This window comes from Tremella mesenterica, assembly GCF_000271645.1.
Source record: "Tremella mesenterica DSM 1558 unplaced genomic scaffold TREMEscaffold_2, whole genome shotgun sequence".
NCBI lineage: Eukaryota > Fungi > Basidiomycota > Tremellomycetes > Tremellales > Tremellaceae > Tremella > Tremella mesenterica.
The window spans coordinates 1781028-1800680 of record NW_006711226.1 but is presented as its reverse complement, the minus strand read 5'-3'; the positions used below and the strand labels follow the sequence as shown (position 1 = coordinate 1800680).

At 46.1% G+C, this 19653-nt stretch overlaps 8 protein-coding genes across 8 annotated transcripts; 2 read left to right on the top strand and 6 right to left on the bottom strand.

Annotated features, from left to right (window-relative positions):
• Window positions 1–47: 47 nt before the first annotated feature.
• Window positions 48–2371, top strand: TREMEDRAFT_27740 (uncharacterized protein; the record flags this gene model as incomplete). The annotated part of the gene is made up of 5 exons (XM_007002325.1): window positions 48–188; window positions 260–1069; window positions 1335–1779; window positions 1911–2031; window positions 2101–2371. The coding sequence occupies 5 exons, from the start codon at window positions 48–50 to the stop codon at window positions 2369–2371; spliced, it is 1788 nt and encodes a 595-aa protein (XP_007002387.1).
• A 315-nt stretch (window positions 2372–2686) lies between these two features.
• Window positions 2687–5219, bottom strand: TREMEDRAFT_60432 (uncharacterized protein; the record flags this gene model as incomplete). Its single annotated transcript, XM_007002757.1, has 7 exons — window positions 2687–3207; window positions 3489–3623; window positions 3674–4009; window positions 4092–4170; window positions 4329–4723; window positions 4892–5018; window positions 5067–5219. 7 exons carry the CDS (start codon window positions 5217–5219, stop codon window positions 2687–2689), a joined length of 1746 nt encoding a protein of 581 aa, XP_007002819.1.
• A 1145-nt stretch (window positions 5220–6364) lies between these two features.
• On the bottom strand, window positions 6365–8676 carry TREMEDRAFT_60431 (uncharacterized protein; the record flags this gene model as incomplete). Its single annotated transcript, XM_007002756.1, has 7 exons — window positions 6365–6885; window positions 6987–7121; window positions 7170–7556; window positions 7606–7684; window positions 7806–8164; window positions 8357–8483; window positions 8536–8676. The coding sequence occupies 7 exons, from the start codon at window positions 8674–8676 to the stop codon at window positions 6365–6367; spliced, it is 1749 nt and encodes a 582-aa protein (XP_007002818.1).
• A 572-nt stretch (window positions 8677–9248) lies between these two features.
• On the bottom strand, window positions 9249–11005 carry TREMEDRAFT_28162 (uncharacterized protein; the record flags this gene model as incomplete). Its single annotated transcript, XM_007002373.1, has 9 exons — window positions 9249–9338; window positions 9464–9634; window positions 9705–9725; window positions 9773–9871; window positions 9990–10195; window positions 10241–10334; window positions 10581–10766; window positions 10844–10879; window positions 10934–11005. The coding sequence occupies 9 exons, from the start codon at window positions 11003–11005 to the stop codon at window positions 9249–9251; spliced, it is 975 nt and encodes a 324-aa protein (XP_007002435.1).
• Window positions 11006–11564: 559 nt separating this feature from the next.
• On the top strand, window positions 11565–12154 carry TREMEDRAFT_27888 (uncharacterized protein; the record flags this gene model as incomplete). Its single annotated transcript, XM_007002338.1, has 3 exons — window positions 11565–11657; window positions 11801–11854; window positions 12026–12154. The coding sequence occupies 3 exons, from the start codon at window positions 11565–11567 to the stop codon at window positions 12152–12154; spliced, it is 276 nt and encodes a 91-aa protein (XP_007002400.1).
• A 120-nt stretch (window positions 12155–12274) lies between these two features.
• Window positions 12275–14183, bottom strand: TREMEDRAFT_28117 (uncharacterized protein; the record flags this gene model as incomplete). The annotated part of the gene is made up of 6 exons (XM_007002364.1): window positions 12275–12667; window positions 12837–12939; window positions 12983–13114; window positions 13330–13525; window positions 13778–13888; window positions 14081–14183. The coding sequence occupies 6 exons, from the start codon at window positions 14181–14183 to the stop codon at window positions 12275–12277; spliced, it is 1038 nt and encodes a 345-aa protein (XP_007002426.1).
• Window positions 14184–14414: 231 nt separating this feature from the next.
• Window positions 14415–17420, bottom strand: TREMEDRAFT_37879 (uncharacterized protein). Its single transcript, XM_007002434.1, has 14 exons — window positions 17293–17420; window positions 17209–17247; window positions 17045–17088; window positions 16850–16938; window positions 16686–16805; window positions 16519–16540; window positions 16204–16468; window positions 15896–16092; window positions 15835–15850; window positions 15697–15789; window positions 15298–15653; window positions 14899–15220; window positions 14659–14802; window positions 14415–14609 (listed from the first exon to the last, which is right to left on the bottom strand). The coding sequence occupies exons 1-14, from the start codon at window positions 17293–17295 to the stop codon at window positions 14463–14465; spliced, it is 1857 nt and encodes a 618-aa protein (XP_007002496.1). The 5' UTR covers window positions 17296–17420; the 3' UTR covers window positions 14415–14462.
• A 125-nt stretch (window positions 17421–17545) lies between these two features.
• On the bottom strand, window positions 17546–19512 carry TREMEDRAFT_42877 (uncharacterized protein). The gene is made up of 10 exons (XM_007002505.1): window positions 19367–19512; window positions 19302–19315; window positions 19203–19247; window positions 19104–19153; window positions 18851–19052; window positions 18641–18806; window positions 18424–18592; window positions 18252–18378; window positions 17839–18202; window positions 17546–17791 (listed from the first exon to the last, which is right to left on the bottom strand). The coding sequence occupies exons 1-10, from the start codon at window positions 19378–19380 to the stop codon at window positions 17572–17574; spliced, it is 1371 nt and encodes a 456-aa protein (XP_007002567.1). The 5' UTR covers window positions 19381–19512; the 3' UTR covers window positions 17546–17571.
• Window positions 19513–19653: the final 141 nt, after the last annotated feature.

Sequence of the window (19653 nt, the reverse complement as noted above, 5' to 3'; positions counted from 1 at the left end):
CGTCACAGATCACAGAAGAAGGGTCAGAGACATCACAACGTTACAAAATGGCTTCCAAAAGCATATTCCGACAACCAGGAGCGCAACACTTTCAGCTCGTCCACAGATCCCTAAGAGATCCCCTCATCGATGACCCCGATGCTCCTCAGCGAGTCCTCAAAGCAGTTGACAGACCCAATGAGAAGAAGGTGAGTTTCGCTTCCTTCCCTACTGGTCGGCATCATATCTTCTATTTTGTACTCCATGAGCTGAAGAACAGTCCACTTACACCCTCGCGGACCTCGAAACGACACTGGACAAGAAACAAGTTCGAGACAATGAAGGTGAAGCAGCGTTATACGGTATCACATACGATGATTCCTCTTACGACTATATGGCTCATCTTCGACCTATCGGTGCTCCTGGTGCATCCGAAGTCGTTCTCATCCCTGGTCCAAGAGGGTCTGGAGTTGCAAAGGGGATGAAAACTCAAGCTCGTGGAAAAGGTAAAGGTAAAGATGATGAGCTCTTTGATCTTCTTCCACCAGAGGTTCTGCCCGGTCCCGACAGTAAGACCATGCAGGAAGTATGGGCCAGTCAAGAAGCTGTACCTCCTGAATTACAAGGGTTACAACCTGATATGGACCCTCATCTTAGACAGGTGCTCGAAGCATTGGAGGACGACGCTTTTGTGGATGATGAAGGGGACGGGGAATGGTTTGAGGAGTTGGTAAAAGGTGGAGAAGCGAAAGATGGACGAAGAGCTGAGTACGAGTTTGTAGAATGGGGTGCTGAGAAGGATGAAAAGAGGGCAGATAAACGGGAAGAGAAAGGTGGCGGAGAAGGTACTTGGGAGAATATGATGAAAGCTTTCAAGTCTGAGAGGAAGCCAAGTGGGTCGGATGAGGAAGAGAGTGAAATGGCAGATACGGTAGGTTCGTTGGCTTCCAATATGAAGGATATGATGGTTCTTGGAGGAAAAAAGAGAAGAGGGAAGAGAGGTCCTTCTGATGCAACTGGGATGAGTATGAGTTCTTCGAGTATGTGGAGGAATGAAGGGTTGAGGACGTTGGACGAGCAGTTCGATCAGGTGAGTTTCACTTCGGTATCTCTATGTCCTTACAAGTCCCCTTACCAATCTCAAAGGTCTTTTATGCCTTCCTCCATCGATCTTCAATATCGCTACAGCTTCTCTGAGATGGGAGACTATGGCTTGATGAAGACCGAGTGGATCTGCCAATTATGGGCCTTATGTTTGTTTCTTGCTCGGGAGAGAGAGGACAGACGGGTGTGCCTTGGTAGTAGAAGGAAAGAGAGGATCACCTCGCAATGAAAAGTCTCAGTGCTCACAGTAGCTTGGGAAACAATATGAACTCGACGAAGAAGATTTCCCCGATGACGTATCCGTAGCAGCATCAACAATGACCAGTATGACTGGTCTCTCAACTTCATCCCGTCTTTCACTCCTCTCTCACGCTTCCCGCGCTCCACCTCCACCTCCTGAATTGACAAGGGATGACTTCGAAGCTATAATGGATGATTTCCTTGATAATTATGAAATCCTTGGATCGCACATGCGTCCTTCCCTTGGATCTACTTCTTTGACCGGTCCTGAGAAATTACGAGTTTTGAGGAATGCCATTGATTCTGATGAGGGAGTGGGGAAAGAAGAGAATAGAAGGAGGATCATGGAGTTGGAAAGGATCACTAGGGAGTATCAGAAAGAAGATAGGGATAAATTACCTATGAGGGAGATAGTGGGTAAGGATAGAGATCAGTGGGATGCTCAGACAATCATCTGTCAGTGTTCCATTTTCGTCAGACTTTCCATTTCTTTCGTCAGACTTACCATGCTCCAAGACCGAAATCATCATTCATCATCGAGCCAGGGCTTCAGAGAGCTCATGAACTTGTGAAGAGCTGACAAGTAGCAACATATACAAACACGGAGAATCATCCCGCAGTCATACGAACCAAACGACCCTCCGAGATGAAAAAAGCTGCAGCTATCAATTTTTCTTCCCAAGACTCCCACCCTCGGGCAGACCATCAGTCTCACCAGATCACTGGAAATACACTACACAATGAGGGTGTTGGGGAAGGTAGAGATGGGTCAGAAAGAGAAGATGATGAATCGGATTCAGGTAGTGAAACGGAACGTGAAACACCTACAACGATAACTCGAATAAAAGGAGAAACGACACAAGAACGTAAAGCTAGAAAATCAGCTGTTAAAGCTGATAGAGCTTCAAGGAGACAAGAGAAAAGAGAACATCGTGAAACTTTTTCGAGTGAAAGGAAAAGACAATTGAACGCTCATAAGAGGTTGGTAGGAGGTGGTAAAGCTGCTGATTTGAATATCGTTTCGAGAGGTGTACTTTCTCTCAGCTGAAGTGAATCTTCCCGCATGTCTATTCATTTCATCACCAATTTTCGATGTCATATCAAGCTTAGGTGACTCTTGTACATCCATCATACATAAATCATTGCATGCATCGTTATCGTTATTGTTATCTGCCCAACATTCTGCGAAAATCTATTCCGTGTGTTTCAACACCACCCTGATTCTTGATTTGTGATTCTCATCGTGATATCTTTCCGACTTATACTTCATGAAGACATGACATTCCCTAATATCTAAATCATCCGTTCATCCGCACATGAATAAGATCAAGTTCAAACTTTACAACTACCCTTTGAGGAATTCTTAAACTCCTTCACGTTTGATAAACCTGATGGAGAAATTATTCGGAGTCAAAGTCAAAACCTCATAACCATCCGTCATCCTCAACTTCAACTCTTCATCCGTTTCATCTTTATTCCTAATAGGTTCAAACCTAAACTTCTTGACTATACTAGCCAAAACAGCCGTCATTTCAACTTCTGCGAATCTTTTACCTATACATTGTCTCTGTCCCGCTGAGAAAGAAATCGATAAATTCTTATTGATCACTCCTTCTCCTCCAAACCATCTGGTCGGATCCCAAGTTTGAGTATCACGCCAGAAAAAAGGATTATGTCCTACAGCTGGTCCATCAATGACTATATGATCACCTTTTTTGATAGGATGTATATGATGGGTTGTATTACCGTGATCATCCCATGTTGTATAAGGAATGGAAGTGTCTTCCATTGCTAGTTTAGGGAGAGTCATAGCTAAGTCTCTAAGTCGAAGGGATTCGAATACACATGCTAGGATGGATGGCATGTTGTTGACTTCTCGATATGCTGAGGTCAGCGTGACACATCAATGACCATATGGCAAAGATCACATCTTTGTTTGAAGATCTGAGACTTGTCGCGGAATGTCAATGTATCGTGGGTGAGAATATGGGAGAATATTGTCTTAACAATCTCACCCCCCGGACTTCTCCTGCTAAAAGTGCGGTTGCGCGGACTGGTAAGCCAAGCAGATGGACGAAGAATCACACAGTGGGTGGTTGATGAAGGCGTAATAATCAATCGGTCGATCATGATGATTGAACAGCAGAAGTAGTAGAATAACTCACTCGGATAAGCACCATGACAAGCTTCTTCAATTTCCTTGAAAATCTTTTCTTGCCATTCAGGATAGACAGAAAGATAACCCAAAGTGAAAGCCAACATGTTCCCAGAAGTTTCATGACCAGCAAGGATGAAAATCCCTTCTTTTTCAGCCCCATTTTTTGCCTCGCATGTATATTGTACGACTTACAAACAGTGGCAACTTGTTCTTCCGCCGTCAAACCAACTTGTCTACTTCCCCCTCTTAATTTCTCCTCGGCTTCTACACTCATTTGACTCGCAACGATAGCTCCTAAGAGATCTGAAGGAGGTTTGATCTTCTCTCCTGGGTTCAAACCTTCCTGTTCGGCTTTGAGAACAGCTCGGCGGGTTTCGATCATATTTTTAAAATGATGGACCAAAGATCGTTGTGCTTTTCCGAGTCGACGGACGGAGGAGAGTGGGAAGTTTTCCAATAACCAAAGAGGGACCAAGAGTTCGGCGGTGATGTTGACCTCTACGAGATGTAAAGCTTCGTAGAATGGTACTGAATCGTCAATGGTCGTTCGCTAACAAAGTTCGAGTGAGAAGTTGACGATTGAGGTTGTCAGGATAGACAAGATACGTACGGATTTCACCATGAGTTTCGGGGACTTTCCATGGGAACTTTACGCCGAATCCAGCTGCACCAATGATGAGTAATGTGAGCTGATGTCAGCGTTTTATACCCTCTGATTAATACGAGATATCCTCCTGCTGATGAGAGCCACTATGACGAAAACAGCTTAAGCAGGCAGCTCCAGCTTGATTTGGAATGGCCGGGGCACTTCCGGCGAGTACGAATCTGAATGGAAAGCCGGACTCACCTTATACATGGCCAATCTGACATTGTCTAAAACACCACCATCTTCAAGTCCTTCAGCGACATACATATCACCCAGACATTCCACAGCTTTGTCCCATGCGGTCATCATGACTTCCTCCCCAAAGCAACCTTTTACCACATTCCGATGTCTGCGATGTTCTGGTCCGCTCTGCGTGGAAGTAAGTTGTAGTCCAAAAATGTTGATGGCTCGATAACGAAACACGTGGATGGGTTTACCGAAAGTGAGAACATTTGTGGAAATCTTCTGAGCTACTTGAGGGTTAGAAGTGGAGTAAACTGCGTAACCTGGGGTTGTTGCTTGAGTGTAGGCTATGAGGTCTGATTTGGCATGTTCGTATTCTTCTTGTGAGCTGGAATGTCTCCGTCTTTTTTGCACTGTCCATTCACTTCGAATTCTCTGCTTGTGTCCTTTCCAAAATCTTAAGAGTCCTCCTGTGAAGCCATCGAAACGTCTCACTTGCCTCACTGATCGCAAGATGATATTCAAGAAGGAATGTTCGTCATATGAACGGTAGTTGGTGATGAAAGTCAAAGAAGACTCACTTTTCCAAGGTTCTTTCAAAGTGAAATCCTTTGCAGGGAGTAGAAAAGGTATATGAGGTAAATTCCATCGATGACCAGCTTCGAAAACCTCTATCGCCGAATTAATCTTTTTCAATCCTCTCACTCGCTATTCTCATCAGCTGCTCTCTTCTTCCTGCGCGCTCACGGGACTCACATAGTGAACTTTAAGATATCTGAAGAACCAAATGAAGATATAAGTTCCAAAACCTATTCCTACTGTCATCCATGCGTCCTCTTTGGTCCAATCATGTTGTCCGATCTTGGCCCAGATCTCTGACCCGATAGACCGGAGATGTTTCATATCCATCCTACGATCTTTCTTCACCAAATGCAGTCAGAGAGTCAAATGAGGTGAATAAAATCAGGTGAGGTTGTATGGCTGCTGTATAGAGGTAGTTTGATGGAACTATATATGTGAGTTGGGGATGAACAAGGGAAAAAAGCTACGCCAATCGGATACCTTGGAATTGGTTGAATTGGGGGATTATGATCGTCACCGACGCCCCTTACTTTAGCTTTATCATGTTCGGGTCAGATGCAGATGATCCAGGTGGCAGATGAAAGGGTTAACTTATGTCAATAAACCTATGCCGATGGTCATACATAATGTTTGATCATTGATGCAACGGGTACCGAGTGAGAGACGGTGTGCGATGGCGCGCGATGGGATATGGAAGGTAGGAGGACGCATGATTCAAGACACACATGCTGACAAAGTCATGATGTACGACTATTATGATTGAACCGAGAGATGAGGGATTGAGGGGCTACCTTTTAGTGTCATTTGCCTGTCGTCGATAGCTATTACTATCCTTCGTACCTATTCAGGAACAACACTAGACATCTCCCTCTTCTTCATCTTCTTTTTCGTCGCTCCATACCATGGTCACTATGGTCACTGTCAGTCTTGTCAGTTGTCATGATTGTCGATCGTCGTCTTGATTCCTGTTCAATGTCAACGCACCGTGTCTCGACGCCCTCTCTCCGGGGATCAAAAAATGAGTCGAGATATGAGGGAGGGTAAGATTGTCGGATTTGTCTAGATTGTGGCGTTGACGCCACACCATCATACCGTTTTGTCCATCAGTGAACAGTGAACAATGACTGTGCGCCGTAAAGAGATAATTGTCTGTGTAGCCTAAGCTGTAAGGTGGAGGTGACGAGAACAACCAAAGAGAAACACAACATTCTCGCTTGTGATGGCTTGTCGCTTGGATTATTCCGTCGGAAATTGGCACTCGAGATTCGTGGCAAGTGGCGAAGAAAGTCAGTGGATTGGTCCTATCTGTGTGAAATCATCATCACTATCATTGCATACATCATTATCATTCAAAACATTCCAAACTCTTCATCCTCAGATATCCAACCTGTTCACAGATCTCAATTTGAACATTCATCCCGGAAAATTCCCTCGTTCCATTCCATTCCCGTCTGACCAACTAATCCCCTCGCTCATGCTCCCTGTCGTTTGGTAAATTTCAGAGGAAAGCTGTTCGGGGTCAATAAAAAGACCTCGTGACCTTGTGTCATACGATCATACATCTGTTCGTCCGTCTCTCCTTTTTGTCTCACAGGTTCAAACTTGACTTTCTTGATGAGGGTAGAAAGTATGGCGGTCATTTCGACTTCTGCGAACCGTCTACCGATACACGCTCTCGGACCAGCAGAGAAATTGAAGAGGTGGGATCTGTTTTTGTTCCCTTCTTCACCATACCAACGTGAGGGATCCCATCGATGGGGATCACGATAAAAGAATGGGTTCTGTCCTGATGCGGCGAAATCGACGAGGACATGAGACCCTTTTTTGATCGTGTGGGTGTGATTCGTTATTTGGCCAAGATCATCCCATGTTGTGTAAGGCAAAACCGTATCTTTCAAAGCCAATTTCTGATTCAATGAGATCAAATCACGTAGTCGAAGAGTTTCATAAACGCATGCAAGGACAGACGGTAGGTTGTTCATATCTCTGTAAGCTGTATACATCAACATGCTGATCTATCACAAAAACCGCAGCACCACTTTCGGGACGGAACCTCATTTGTGCTAGGAGAAAGAGGAAGGAAAAAAGACTTACTAGGGTGAGACCCTTGGCAAACCTCTTCTATTTCCTGGAATATCTTTTCTTGCCATTCTGGATACATCGCCAAGTGACCCAGGGTGAAGGTCAGCGTTTGTCCCGACGTTTCATGACCGGCAAAAATGAAGATCCCTGGTATTCATCAACGTTTGGCTCGATCCAAAATCAAAGTCAACTCACAGACATTACCCATTTGTTCTTCCGACGTGAGGCCAGCTTTACTCGTGCCTTTACCACCACGAGCCTTTTCTTCCGCCTCGATGTCCATCTGACTAGCAACGATCGCACCGAGCAAGTCGGATGGCGACTTGATCTTCTCTTGCGGACCAAGACCGGCTTGTTCGGCCTGTAGGGCATCACGTCGAGTTGCAATCATAGTTTTGAAGTGATGTCTCAGGGATCGTTGTGCGTTGCCCAATCGGCGGACTGAAGGCAAAGGAAAATTCTCTAGGATCCAGACTGGCACCAGTAATTCGGCAACGAGGTGATATTCCACCAGGTGCAACGCTTCATGGAATGTCACTACGTCATAAGCTTCTCCCTTCCCATTCCCCCAGTTCGTTTGATCTTAGTATAGTCAAGACCACACAGTGGTAAAGAAATGTCAACGACTCACGGGATCCGCCTTCTGTGGTAGGAATCGACCAAGGGAACTTTAGACCAAACCCAGCAGCTCCAATGACGAGCAAGGTGAGCTAATGTCAGCTCGGCCCCCCCTCTCCTTCTCCTTCTCCCTCTCGTCCCCGTTTCGAATTCAATCTCTGACCCGAATCTGACGGGGTAAAGTAGCGCTGGCGACGTGTGAGATCAACTTACCTTGTACATAGCCTCACGCACATGCTCCAAAACCCCACCGTCCTCCACCTTCTCTGTCGAAAGCATAGTGTCAAGAGATTCAATGCTTCGATCCCAAACCGTTCTCATGACTTCCTCGCTGAAACACCCCTTGACGACACTACGATGTCTTCGATGTTCAGGACCGCTTTGAGTTGAAACCAACTGCTTGCCAAATACATTAAGCTGTTTGTAGCCCATTGACTCAACAGGTTTGCCAAAACTGAGTACGTCTGCCAGTACCTTTTGTACCACTTGCGGATTGGAGATAGAATAGACTGCATAGCCTGGGGTGGTTGCTTGAGTATAGGCGATGAGGTCGGACTTGGCTGTTTTGTATTCTTCCAGTCAGCCCTTCGTTTCATCTCTCTAGATGTCTTCCACGTTTCGTCAACTTCCGCAGTAAGTGAAAGGGCTGGAGGTGGTGACGTGGCTGAGAAATAGTGTCAAAAAGAAACATATGAAAGAAAAGAACAAAGTAGGGTGTATGTGATCAAATTTGCAAGGATCGGAATATTGGTAGGAAGACCCACTTTTCCAAGGATCTTGCAGAGTATACTTCCTTGTGGGTATCAGGACAGGGATGTGAGGTATCTTGGTGCGATGAGGAGCCTCTAGTACCTCTATCAACGAATGAATTGTGTAAAGTCCACGGACTTGCTATCACGTCAACCTGTTTTCTCTTCTTCCCCTCAAGACATGGATAACTCACTTGAAACAATTGGACGTATCGATATAGCCAAAGGACCATACAAGTTGCTAAAACTATCTCCGCAGCCAGCCAGGCATTCTTGCTCGAGAAAGTCTCCTTATTGGTCTGCCATCTGTCGAAAACCTGTTGGAAGCTGTTCATTTTGGATCTCGATTGGGAGATCAGCACAGTGAGGAGAAGAACGCAAACCGTCTCTTTATTAGCCCGTGGGGGTGATGAGATTTCATCTCTCGAACCCATGCCGGTTATGGCAATCCGATTCCAAACGTGTTATCTTCTGCCGAGCATGCTCGAAGGGGATCTGAATCATGGGGCCCAAGTACGACGTTCGCTAGCCCGCTGGCCGAGGATGTCAGATCGATTGGCGCAGCCCCTAGTCTGATTAGGCAACTCGTTGTATGTCTCTTGATCCAACAGAACCTCCTTGTGACGACTGATGGATGAATTCCCGGATCCTGGTTGTGCCGATCTGGTACGATAGTGTCTATCAAGCTTTGCCATCGCGTAACTTTAGGGAGCTCGAAAGCTGATGCCCAGCGCCCCACGGATCATCCGGTTACTGTCCGAGAAAATCATCCAGCAGAGGCTAGCCGGATCGGTAAGACGCTCTCCTGGCTGCAGTGATGCTGGAATGTGAGTAGTAAGCCGCTGTGTGCAGGTAATATGGGATTGCAATGCAAGCACGCTCCATAATCATGAGATTTTCTACTTTGTTAGCATGACTTTTGTTGTCCGCCATCACTTACATAAGAACCATAATCTTTATCCGGATCGTAGACCTCCCATCTCGATGCAGGAAAGATCTGCCCATCAGCATCTGGACAAGGATTCACTCTCTGAGGCGTATTTATGTCACATGTATGGACGCATGGCGACGGATCAGCGGCCGGAGTGACACGGGCGCCGACGTGAGAGGCATTCCACTTACATGCTTGAATCGGTTATACCATGATCGCTCGACTACCTTGCCGGCATGACTTTCATCTTTCTCCTTTGTGGCGTCCGCTACCATCCGTATATCGTCGTGGACGTCGAAACTGAATAAAGGACCTGATTTCCCACGGGCTTTGTTGATGATAAAGTCATAAAATGTGTAGTGCTGATGGTGAGCCGAACTTTTACTGAATTCGGCATATGATCAATGATCATCCGCCTCCACTTTCACTCACATGAGGAATGATGAGATCTTCCTGATTACATCAGCATCGAGAGAAGAAAAAGTGGGGAAGAGACTGACTTTGATATACATGAGATTATCAACCGAAGTGGCTCGCAGTTCAGGGAATTGAAGGCGGCATTTTGATAGAAAGGTAGCTACGTCGTCACCCTTCTTGACCTGGCTTGCGTTAACATATTTCTCATGTCTTCGTAATGCAGACCCCACTTTGAGTTCAAATTTCAACTGATTTGGACTAGTAAACAGCAGAGGAAAGATAAGTAGAATGAATACGTACTTCAACAGATTTCCTATGTCCACTCCCATCCCAGAAAGAATAAGTGACCTCTATAGGTTCCTGTTTGATTTTCTCTTGGTGAGCCAGCCATACCTTTCTCAACTCTTCTCTTTCCACCCTTTCCCTTTCCTCTCTTTCTCGATCGGGTAAGAATGAAGTATCGACATTTGGGTTTTTGGTGAACCTCCTTTTCTTCGTCTCGGGTTCTGAGCGGCATCAGCTGATTTTTTCGAGCTGTCATGATCACTGACCTGATGTTTCGACAGCTGTTTCGGGCTCAGGGGGTGGTTCTTCATCTTCAAAAGACAGCTTAATCTTCTCTTTCCGTTTGCCTTTCGCTGCCTTCTCTTTCCCTCTGGGCGTCAGCTCTCGTTTACGAGTTCAATCCCTTTTGAATAGAATTCGGGAACCCATATGTATGAAGGTCAAATACACATGTAGGTGACGGATCGCTATGACTATGACCCCCACCGCGATTCTTTGAAGTGAGTATGGAGTGGTAGGATATGGTATGATGTTGAGTTCTCGAGTAAGTTATGTAGTCATGACGAACTTTCCGAACAATCTGTGAAGATAGCTTAAGTGAATCACATAGGAAACCCACGCTTTATCTTTCAAACTCTTAGCTACAGCCTGAGAAGTCTCCTCCAATAGTCCCTCCTTCGTCTTCTGAAAATCGGACAAAGTGACCAGACCGATGGTCGATTTTTTCAAACGTTCATCGAGGTTTTCAGTGACACCTACGAACCGATCGGCTGTGTGATCTTTCTGAGAGTCCTAATCATCAGCATCAACTTCATCATAGTAGACTTCCGACCTCCCGACCGAAATAATAAAAGAGAGAGACAACTCACTCTCAAGATAGCTTCGCGTTGTCTTTGATGCTCTGCCTGCCCCGCTTTACATTAGCCGTTCTTACATTTCACTCGTGGTGAAGAACGTACGGCTTCTCTTTCACGTTGTTTGGCTAAGATTAGATCCTTCCTTACTTCCTCTGGAGGACGGTTTCTGTGCATTTTCAGAAATCTAACTTCCTATGGGTCTGTTGTAACCTGATAGTGGAGGTCTTTGTTGCTTGTTGCTCGCACAAGAGGCATATGAAGTAAGTAAATACATATGCTTAATTCCAAAACCATCCAATAATTCAGGAGGAGCGGAAGCAAAATTTCTTCCCAACTCTCATCCAAATCCAAGACTTTTTTGACCCAGTTCGACTTTCTTCAGTCAAACCACCCACACACACAAGTATTCTGCTCGCAGCTCAATAAGTCTTGTTCGAGAAAAAAGAACTACATAGTAAGAAAAAGTCATCATGTCAACTTTGTTCGGAGGTAGCGGCTCATCCGGTGAGTCCATTCCGTTCACCCTCATCACCCTATGTCTTCGATTTGTCTCGTTCTGTGACTCATGGCTCAGCTAGAGTGATCCCTCCTGACGCAACTAACTTTGTCTCTTCCGACGTAAAGGACAGGCTGGATAGGGACTGAAGGTTGTGATTGGTTTATCAGATGAAATATACTTTCAACTTGGACAGGGACGATGCTCAGCGGAGTGAAGATTTGCTAAATTGTAGATATGAAGACTAGGAAGGATCAAATGAAACAACAGATCTCACAAGAATTAGCTGTTGCTAATGCTCAAATGCTATTGAATAAGATTAACGAGAATGTCAGTCATCCGTCTTGATATCCTCCCCTTTGAATCCTTGCTCCTCACTTACATTCACTAAATCCTCTCTGTATTCGTCACAGAGATTGTGTGTCATTGTTGGGGTCATTAAGGCAAGTTTTGAGTGATATGACTGATAGTAGTGTTTCGCAAAATGTGTCACTCGACCTTCTACTTCTTTATCCTCTTCGGAAGAAGTGAGTTTTCATTTCGTCTCATGTTCCCACCGTCGTATGAACCGCCTTATCTCCCCACTTCTACCCAACGAGGTTCAATCGAATCCTCGATATATGATGCTTTGGAACGGAAAGGGGGTGATTTATGAAGTCAAGAGCAGTGGATACGTCAAGAATAGAGCTCATCTATAGCAATGTCTATCACGGTGTATGACCCTTTACATGAGTGCATTTGACCAAGTGTCAAGGAGCTACGTGGCTCGGATTTCTCGAGAAAGGGGACAAAACGGATTATCTGCAGGCTTAGATGACCAGTTATGAACTTCAGAACACATATGAATGTAGCATAAATGCATCATCGCTCTTTATCTCTTCGCTCGGATTCCTCCCTCCCCGACTGCTTACCCACACGAAGATGCCAAATTGATATAGGTAGCAAGACTAGTCATCATCCCCGTTTTCTTCACGCCATACTACATACACTCTCCGTCTATTTGACTCTACCGCATGTTCATCAGAAGCAGCGGAAAACATAGCCTTCAATATCGCTACTTTCAAAGCTCCTGCCCCCGGTCCTATCTCGGCTCCTGCTAATTCTCGCCCATCGGTGGAATGCATGATGATATGTGCGTAGATCGGTTCGTCCCTCTTTGCTCGTTTGGCAGATGGTTCCTCTCCCTCGGAGTGTTCCTCACCGATGGGTGAAGCCCGGTTTAAAGCTGATAGGAGGGGATGGAAGAGAGCCATCATGAGACGTGAATGTATTGTTGGAGTAGGAGTTCGAGCGAGAAGGGTAATATGAGGTTGAAGGATTAAGACCAAAGGGCAAAGAGACTGAAGAGTCAGATGAGAAATCCTCTTCTCTTCAACTGGAATAGAGTTCATGGACTTGGTCTGAATATGTTTCTGAGTATGACACGGAGTTAGGTAGTATTCTCAGAGCACAATAGGGAGAAAGTGAGTTAAGGGTAGGACAGAGTAAGAGATCTGAAGTGATACACACCTTCGAAGTTACTTCTGGTAAAGCCAAAACCTTATCAAGTTCTTCCAAATATACATCCGCCAGATGGTTCGCTAGACCAGCAGGAACTTTACGATCTTGCCATCTACACATGAGTTTCTACCCATTTCAACAAAGACCGAACTCACGTGAGAGGGCCATGTGGTCCACCGAGGATAGAATTCACAGCTTCCACAGACGATATCGACCAGTTTTCTCGAGCTAGGAGACGAAAGGTGGCATTGACGTATCGTCTGATGAGGAGTAGATATTTATCAATCCTACGACATTAATTTAGTCATGACCTTTCGACCATCTCCTTTACCTCCTTTACAGTCCTTGCTTCTTCACGGCCCGAGGACATGTACGACCAAGGGTGACAAGACCACCCATCAGAGCCCCCCTCCCCCTTCCCGTCTTCGTATCAGCCAATGGGAGAGGGAATACGAGGAGTATGAAGTATGCATGATTTGAAGTGAGGTGAGACAAACCCCACCTTAACCGGTCAAGACCATGCCATTCCCGTACGATAGCCTCCCAAAACCCATTCAAGAAATCAATCGAAGCTTGAAAACGATCCATATTTCTATCCTGGTTCTCAAGTTCAGAAGAAGGGTTGATGAGTAATAACAATTCGGCTAAATCATTCGCAAAAGCTTGTTGGACTAAAGGTTTGTCTGACATCCAAAAACCTGATTGAGTGTCAGTGTGACTTTTCTTCACAGATTGTGTTATTTGCCCCGATGCAGGGCCAACGCTACCATTCAGGTTTTCAAGAGAATTTTGAAAATCTTGACCGTTACAGACTTATGGGGTTCACTGTCCATAGAGTGGTCCGTTCGGAGATGAAAAGAGGGTGTAGATGGATTCAATAGTAGTTTGGCAAGAGATGTGAAGGAGGTTTGGACAGGGACAGAGGGGGAAGGGGGATGAGAGAGTCTTACAGTAAAATAAACTCTTCCATAATTTAGTCATCTCCATTTCTGAGATCTTTCCCGAACCTTGAGAGAGAAAAGCTACTAAACCTTTGAAAGCTTTATCTCTGATTTTCTTATCTGTTCGTCAGTGGGACCACGACGTTTGACTGACAGGACCTTCTTAAACAGATCTTCAGTCAGGTGAATAATTCATCCAAAATGAGAGTAAGGATACTGGAGAGCTGTGAGTGGAGTCAATCTGAAGAGTGGAAAGATGGGCCAAGTAACTCAAGGTTACACAGTTACTGAAGTGAAGGAAGGACGACTCACCTGTATGCACAAGAAATTTTCCTGCTGGTATTTCCGCTTCTATAGACTCTTCCAGGACCTCCCTCGACTTGCCTTTCAGTTTCTTGGCCGATGTCGCCGTCATGGTCGTTGATGTGGTTGTCATTTTTGAAAGTCGAAAGTTGGTCAACTGACATTGGAACAGTTTGCAACTTTTTACTTCCGCTCTTCCGTCGGAAGCAGTCTCACTCTTTAAGATGTCGTAAATGTTCCCAATATTAATGTGGAGCATTGCCTCGCGATTGCCAGGATTACCAGTCAGTCAGAAACTCATGAAGAGGCCAGCGTAGATTCATCACCAGAAGGCACGCCATTTCAGTGCAGATTCTCATGCATACATGACATTCTTTTCCCAGCTAACACCTTACTCCTGCATCCTCCTAAACGTTTCTTGTATCTCATTGTACAAAGCCTCAAACTTACCTTTGATGTCCTCTTCGCTCTGCGAGTTGGGCGATTCAAACTTCATCTGAGATAATTTGTACATGACATCGGAAGTGGCATCTCTGATCTGTTTCTATTAGCTCATGGTCTATTAGAAGAATCGCCTACTAGCTCACCTTGGCGAAAGTGGTATCGGATGTCTCCACCGCTCGCTGACATAATTCAAAGTATGTGACGAAATTACGCAGCATACCTGCCGTTTTGTAGAAAGGACAGTATCGGTCGTATTCGGATATACCGTTTTGCTGCAAAAAGTCGTCCTGAGATGTCAGCCAAAAATTGCTGCCATCGAGAATATCTGGAATGGGTTTTCACTCATCTCTGAAAAGCCAATGAAAGCAGGGGACACGACTCACCTTGAGCATCCGCGCGACTTCCAGAGTAATCTTATCACTCTCACCCAACGCACTTTTGCCTACCAACTGGACAATCTCCGCCAGGTCTTGCTCTTTCTGCAAGATCTCCTTGGCTTTTGCCCGCAGTTCGATGAACCCAGGGTTGTTCTTCTCGTAGTGCGGATCGAGGATTTTGAGGTATTTAGAATACGACACGTTCCAATCAACAGAAGGGAAATGTTTCCTCTGCGCCAATGTTTTAGACAGACCCCAGAAGACTTGGACGATACCGAGCGTGGCAGAGGTGACTGGATCCGAAAAGTCACCGCCAGGAGGAGATACGCTGAACATCAGCATATAGCAGCCTGATTGCGCGGGATTTCGACCGTGAACGGAGAAGCATGAATTATCACCACTCACGCTCCAACGATAGACACGGTTCCATGACGTTCCGGACTACCCAAACAAGTGACCTTACCCGCACGTTCGTAGAAACCGGCGAGTTTAGCTCCTAAATAAGCTGGGTAACCCGAATCAGCAGGCATTTCTGCCAATCGACCTGAAATTTCTCGCAAAGCCTCGGCCCATCGCGAAGTCGAATCAGCCATCATCGAGACGTTCTGACCTTGATCACGGAAGTATTCGGAGAGGGTGATACCAGTGTAGATGGAGGCTTCTCGGGCAGCCACGGGCATGTTGGAAGTGTTGGCGACGAGGGCAGTACGTTTCATGATGGGTTCCTCACGTCCGTCACGTTCCAATGTGAGTTCGGGGAACTGACAATTAGCATGTAATAGTAAGATTAAAAAGACAACGTACATCGGCCAATACTTCTGCCATCTCATTGCCTCTTTCTCCACAACCGACATAAATGATGATGTCCGAGTTCGAGAATTTTGAAAGAGCTTGACTCTGTATCATGTTAGCTCAGAATCCGACAACAGGATTTTGACCCACGATGACAGTCTTCCCGCTGGGTCTATCAGCAACGATCAACTTCGGGGACTAGACAACGTACCATCCAAAAGCACCGGGAATAGCAGTGGTTCCACCCTGAACACAAGGGAACAGGGCGTCAAGTACACGTTGGCCTGTGAAGAGGGGATAGGTCGCTGTCTCTTTCTCCGCAACAGGTCGAGGTGCTCGGACAGGCCAAAGCTGCATCATTGTGTGCCCAGTCTTCTTACCCTGGAATTCGGTCTCCAGCACGACATCCTATCTCATCAGCTACATTTCTCACCTCTTCACGTTCCCGATTGTCGAGAGTTTGAGGCAGGGGTGTATGGATTTGATCTTCAAACATGATGAAAGATCTGGGGTACTCACCTCCACGGTATAACTGCCCTTCTCGGCAATATGAGTGACAGTGCCCATTGCCCTGGGAGGCAACATGATCTTATGATTGTCCACCAATGAGTTTTCATAGACCGATCCAAAGATATCACCTCCAGTGATGTGATCACCGATGCGGATGGAAGCGGGATTAAAGTCCCATTTGATTTCTCTCGAGAGTGATTGAGTGTTGATACCTCTGGGAATGTAGATGGATTGGGAACGTTCTTGGATGGATTTAAGGGGTCGTTGAATACCACTTTCATCTTTAGCTCCATGTTGGTTCTCCCATAGAATATAACAACTCACTCGAAGATGTTTGTCATAAGACCTAAGCATCAGCTTTTTCTGATACATCACAGCAGCTGATACGGACGCCGGACATCTTAACAATGATCAACGTTTGAGGTGAAGGAGAGGTAGGGGGGAGGTAGGGGGGAGGTAGGGGGGAGGCAGGGGGGAGGGTTCTCACTCACCTGGTCCGAGCTCCACTGAAAGGGGTTTCCCAGTTCTCAGTACAGGATCTCCTACTGTTACACCAGAAGTCTCTTCGTATACTTGAATCGTAGCTCTGTCCGCTTCTATTCTGATGACCTCTGTGAACATCAGCTCGGATTCATTCAGGAAGTGAGTGACATACCTCCTACTAGCTCATCGTGACCAACACGAACAAGTTCATACATCGCACAACCCCTCATGTTTTCTCCGATGACCACAGGACCTGAGACGCTGAGACATAAGCATATGAGTAGGCAAGCTTAGTTGAAGAATGTTTCAGAGAAGCGGAGGAAATAATTGTCATGATGACAGAACAGTGTGAGGAAAGGGGACCTACGAATAGACTGAACCAAGCATTTTCTCGCGCTCTTCATCTCTGATCTGAACAAAGGGGTCATGTCAGCTGATGATGTCTACGATTGGATATACAAGTACGGGTAGGAAGGTGAGAGATAGACTTGAGGGTCCCCAAGATCAGTGCAATTGGGTACGAGGACTTACTTTGGGGAGATCCCGCTTAGCTCTGTCCATAGCGCCCGCCTGGAGGTGAGCGGTGTGAACGAGGCTAAGAATATGGCCACCTACCATCTTGTCTGAGATCCAGATACAATCAAACGGTATCTGTGGTATAATTGAAGAGTGAACCTCCACCGCTGGACGTTATTTCTTGGCTCCTGCCTTTGTTGAGGTATGGAATGTGAGGTGTGATGTAGATACAGTAAGAGCAGTACAGTAGCACTCAAAGGCGGAGGAGAGTACGGGAGAGTGTGAAGCGGCAATGACGCTTATCACGCCACGTCATTTCAACAACATCCTCTTGGCACCATACATCATGCATCAACATATGTATGGCTCATGCATAAACTAATTGTATTGTGCGTACAATGCGGTACTAGAAAACTTGGTACCTTGTCTGATGACCTTTTCCACAGCATCGAGGAAATCACGTTCAGTAGCCACCTTTCTCCTGGCTCTGATGGCGAACATACCCGCTTCAGTAGCCACAGACTTGAGTTCCGCTCCGGTAGCGTTGGGACACAAACGAGCGATGAGGTCGTATCGTATATCACGTTCTACAGACATGCTTATACGTCAGCATAACATCTACACAACAGACCATCGGAAGCTCACCTCTTTCCGTGGATTTTGAGAATATGGGTCCGACCTTCATTATCCGGTAAAGAGAACTCTATCTTTCGGTCTAATCGACCGGGTCGTAGCAAGGCGGGATCCAAAGTGTCGGGTCTGTTGGTCGCCATGATGACTTTGATATTTCCTCTAGCGTCGAAGCCGTCCAATTGATTGATCAACTCCAACATGGTTCTTTGAACTTCGTTATCGCCCCCAGCACCATCATCAAAACGAGCACCACCGATGGCATCCACTTCGTCAAAGAAGATGATACAGGCCTTCTTGCTGCGGGCCATTTCGAACAGTTCTCGGACCATACGGGCACCTTCACCAATGTACTTTTGAACCAACTCTGATCCGATGACTAACGTGGTGTCAACGAGATATATTTAAAGGAAAGCGCTGGAACGTACCTCTGATGAACGTGCAATCTGTCCTATTTGCCACTGCTCGCGCACATAGTGTCTTCCCTGTCCCCGGAGGACCATAGAGCAATACACCTTTCGGGGGTTCTATACCAAGGTTTGCGAATCGTTCAGGCTGACTTTGAGCTGATGACACTCGTCACGAGTAATAAAAACTTACTTCTAATAAAGGCAACTCCACGACCTCTCTCAACTTCTCAATCTGTTCCTTACAACCTCCAACATCGGCGTATGTAACCGAGGGTCGTTCTTCAACCTGCATCATCGTCACAGATGCATCGATTTTGGGAGGAAGGGGTATGAGAATCTTGTAGTTGGTCCTGTCCACCCTGTTTCTCAGCTCAGCATTCCAGAGATTAGCTCTAAAGTTGACTGACCCAACTCTCATACCCTCCTCGACATCAGTAGGAGCCACCCGATCTCCTAGACCCACAACGAATTTTGCCACTTGTTTGATCGATATGACATATCTGTCCCCTTCAGGATTACCAGCGCCAGCACCATCCTGAGGATTTAGGGGCTGATCTGCAGGTGGGGCATTGGCTGAATCATGAGTGACATTTTCCAATTACTGAGGAAGGACGAACCCGCTCTGATAATTGTCTGACAACGGGCGACTTGAAGAGGATGTTCTCCTTGTCGATGTTTATCCGCGGGTATATCCCATAGATTGGCAGATGCTAGTCCAGTGTCCGATTCCCGTATCCCCATCTTCTCATTCACCCTTTTTTGGATGTCTTTCAGTTCATTCTCGATTTTCTTCAACGCCAAGGAATAGGGTCCTTGTCCCTGATACGTCAGTATACATTGAAGCCACTCAATCACTGCGAGAATGTCAACAAGACGACTCGCGTAGGTTTTCAATATCTGAATATCGGATTCATCCAGAGCTGTAGAGGATTAGTCAGCAGGTCTTGCGTCTCAAGCTCTGGCACCCACCGACAATCTTCTCTTCGTCTTTTTCATCGGTAGATTTTTTGTCATCTGCACTTCATTAGTCTTCGAAAACTGAGTGGGTCGCATGAGCGGCATGCTCACATTTCTCCCAATCCCTGTTATTTCGTCAGCGATCTGAACGATATCGATCTGGATCTGAAGCTCACGCTTTGGGAGGCATAGTGCAAAGTGAATATCTAACGAGGTATTTCTTGATCTTGTAGCGCCTATGTTCCTGTCGGATGTACGCTGGTTGAACCTCCGATGCTGTCGAGGAAGACGGGACGGTGATCTGAGGAATGAGCGAAGAAAGTGAACGGTGATGCGTCGTCGCGACCTCGTCCAAGGGCCAAGGGGCCCCCATTCATACCGCCACACGGCTACTTTCATCTGTAAACCCCGCTTTTCCCGCGAGGCATCGCATCAAGTGGAGGTCGTTCGTTGCTTCGTTACC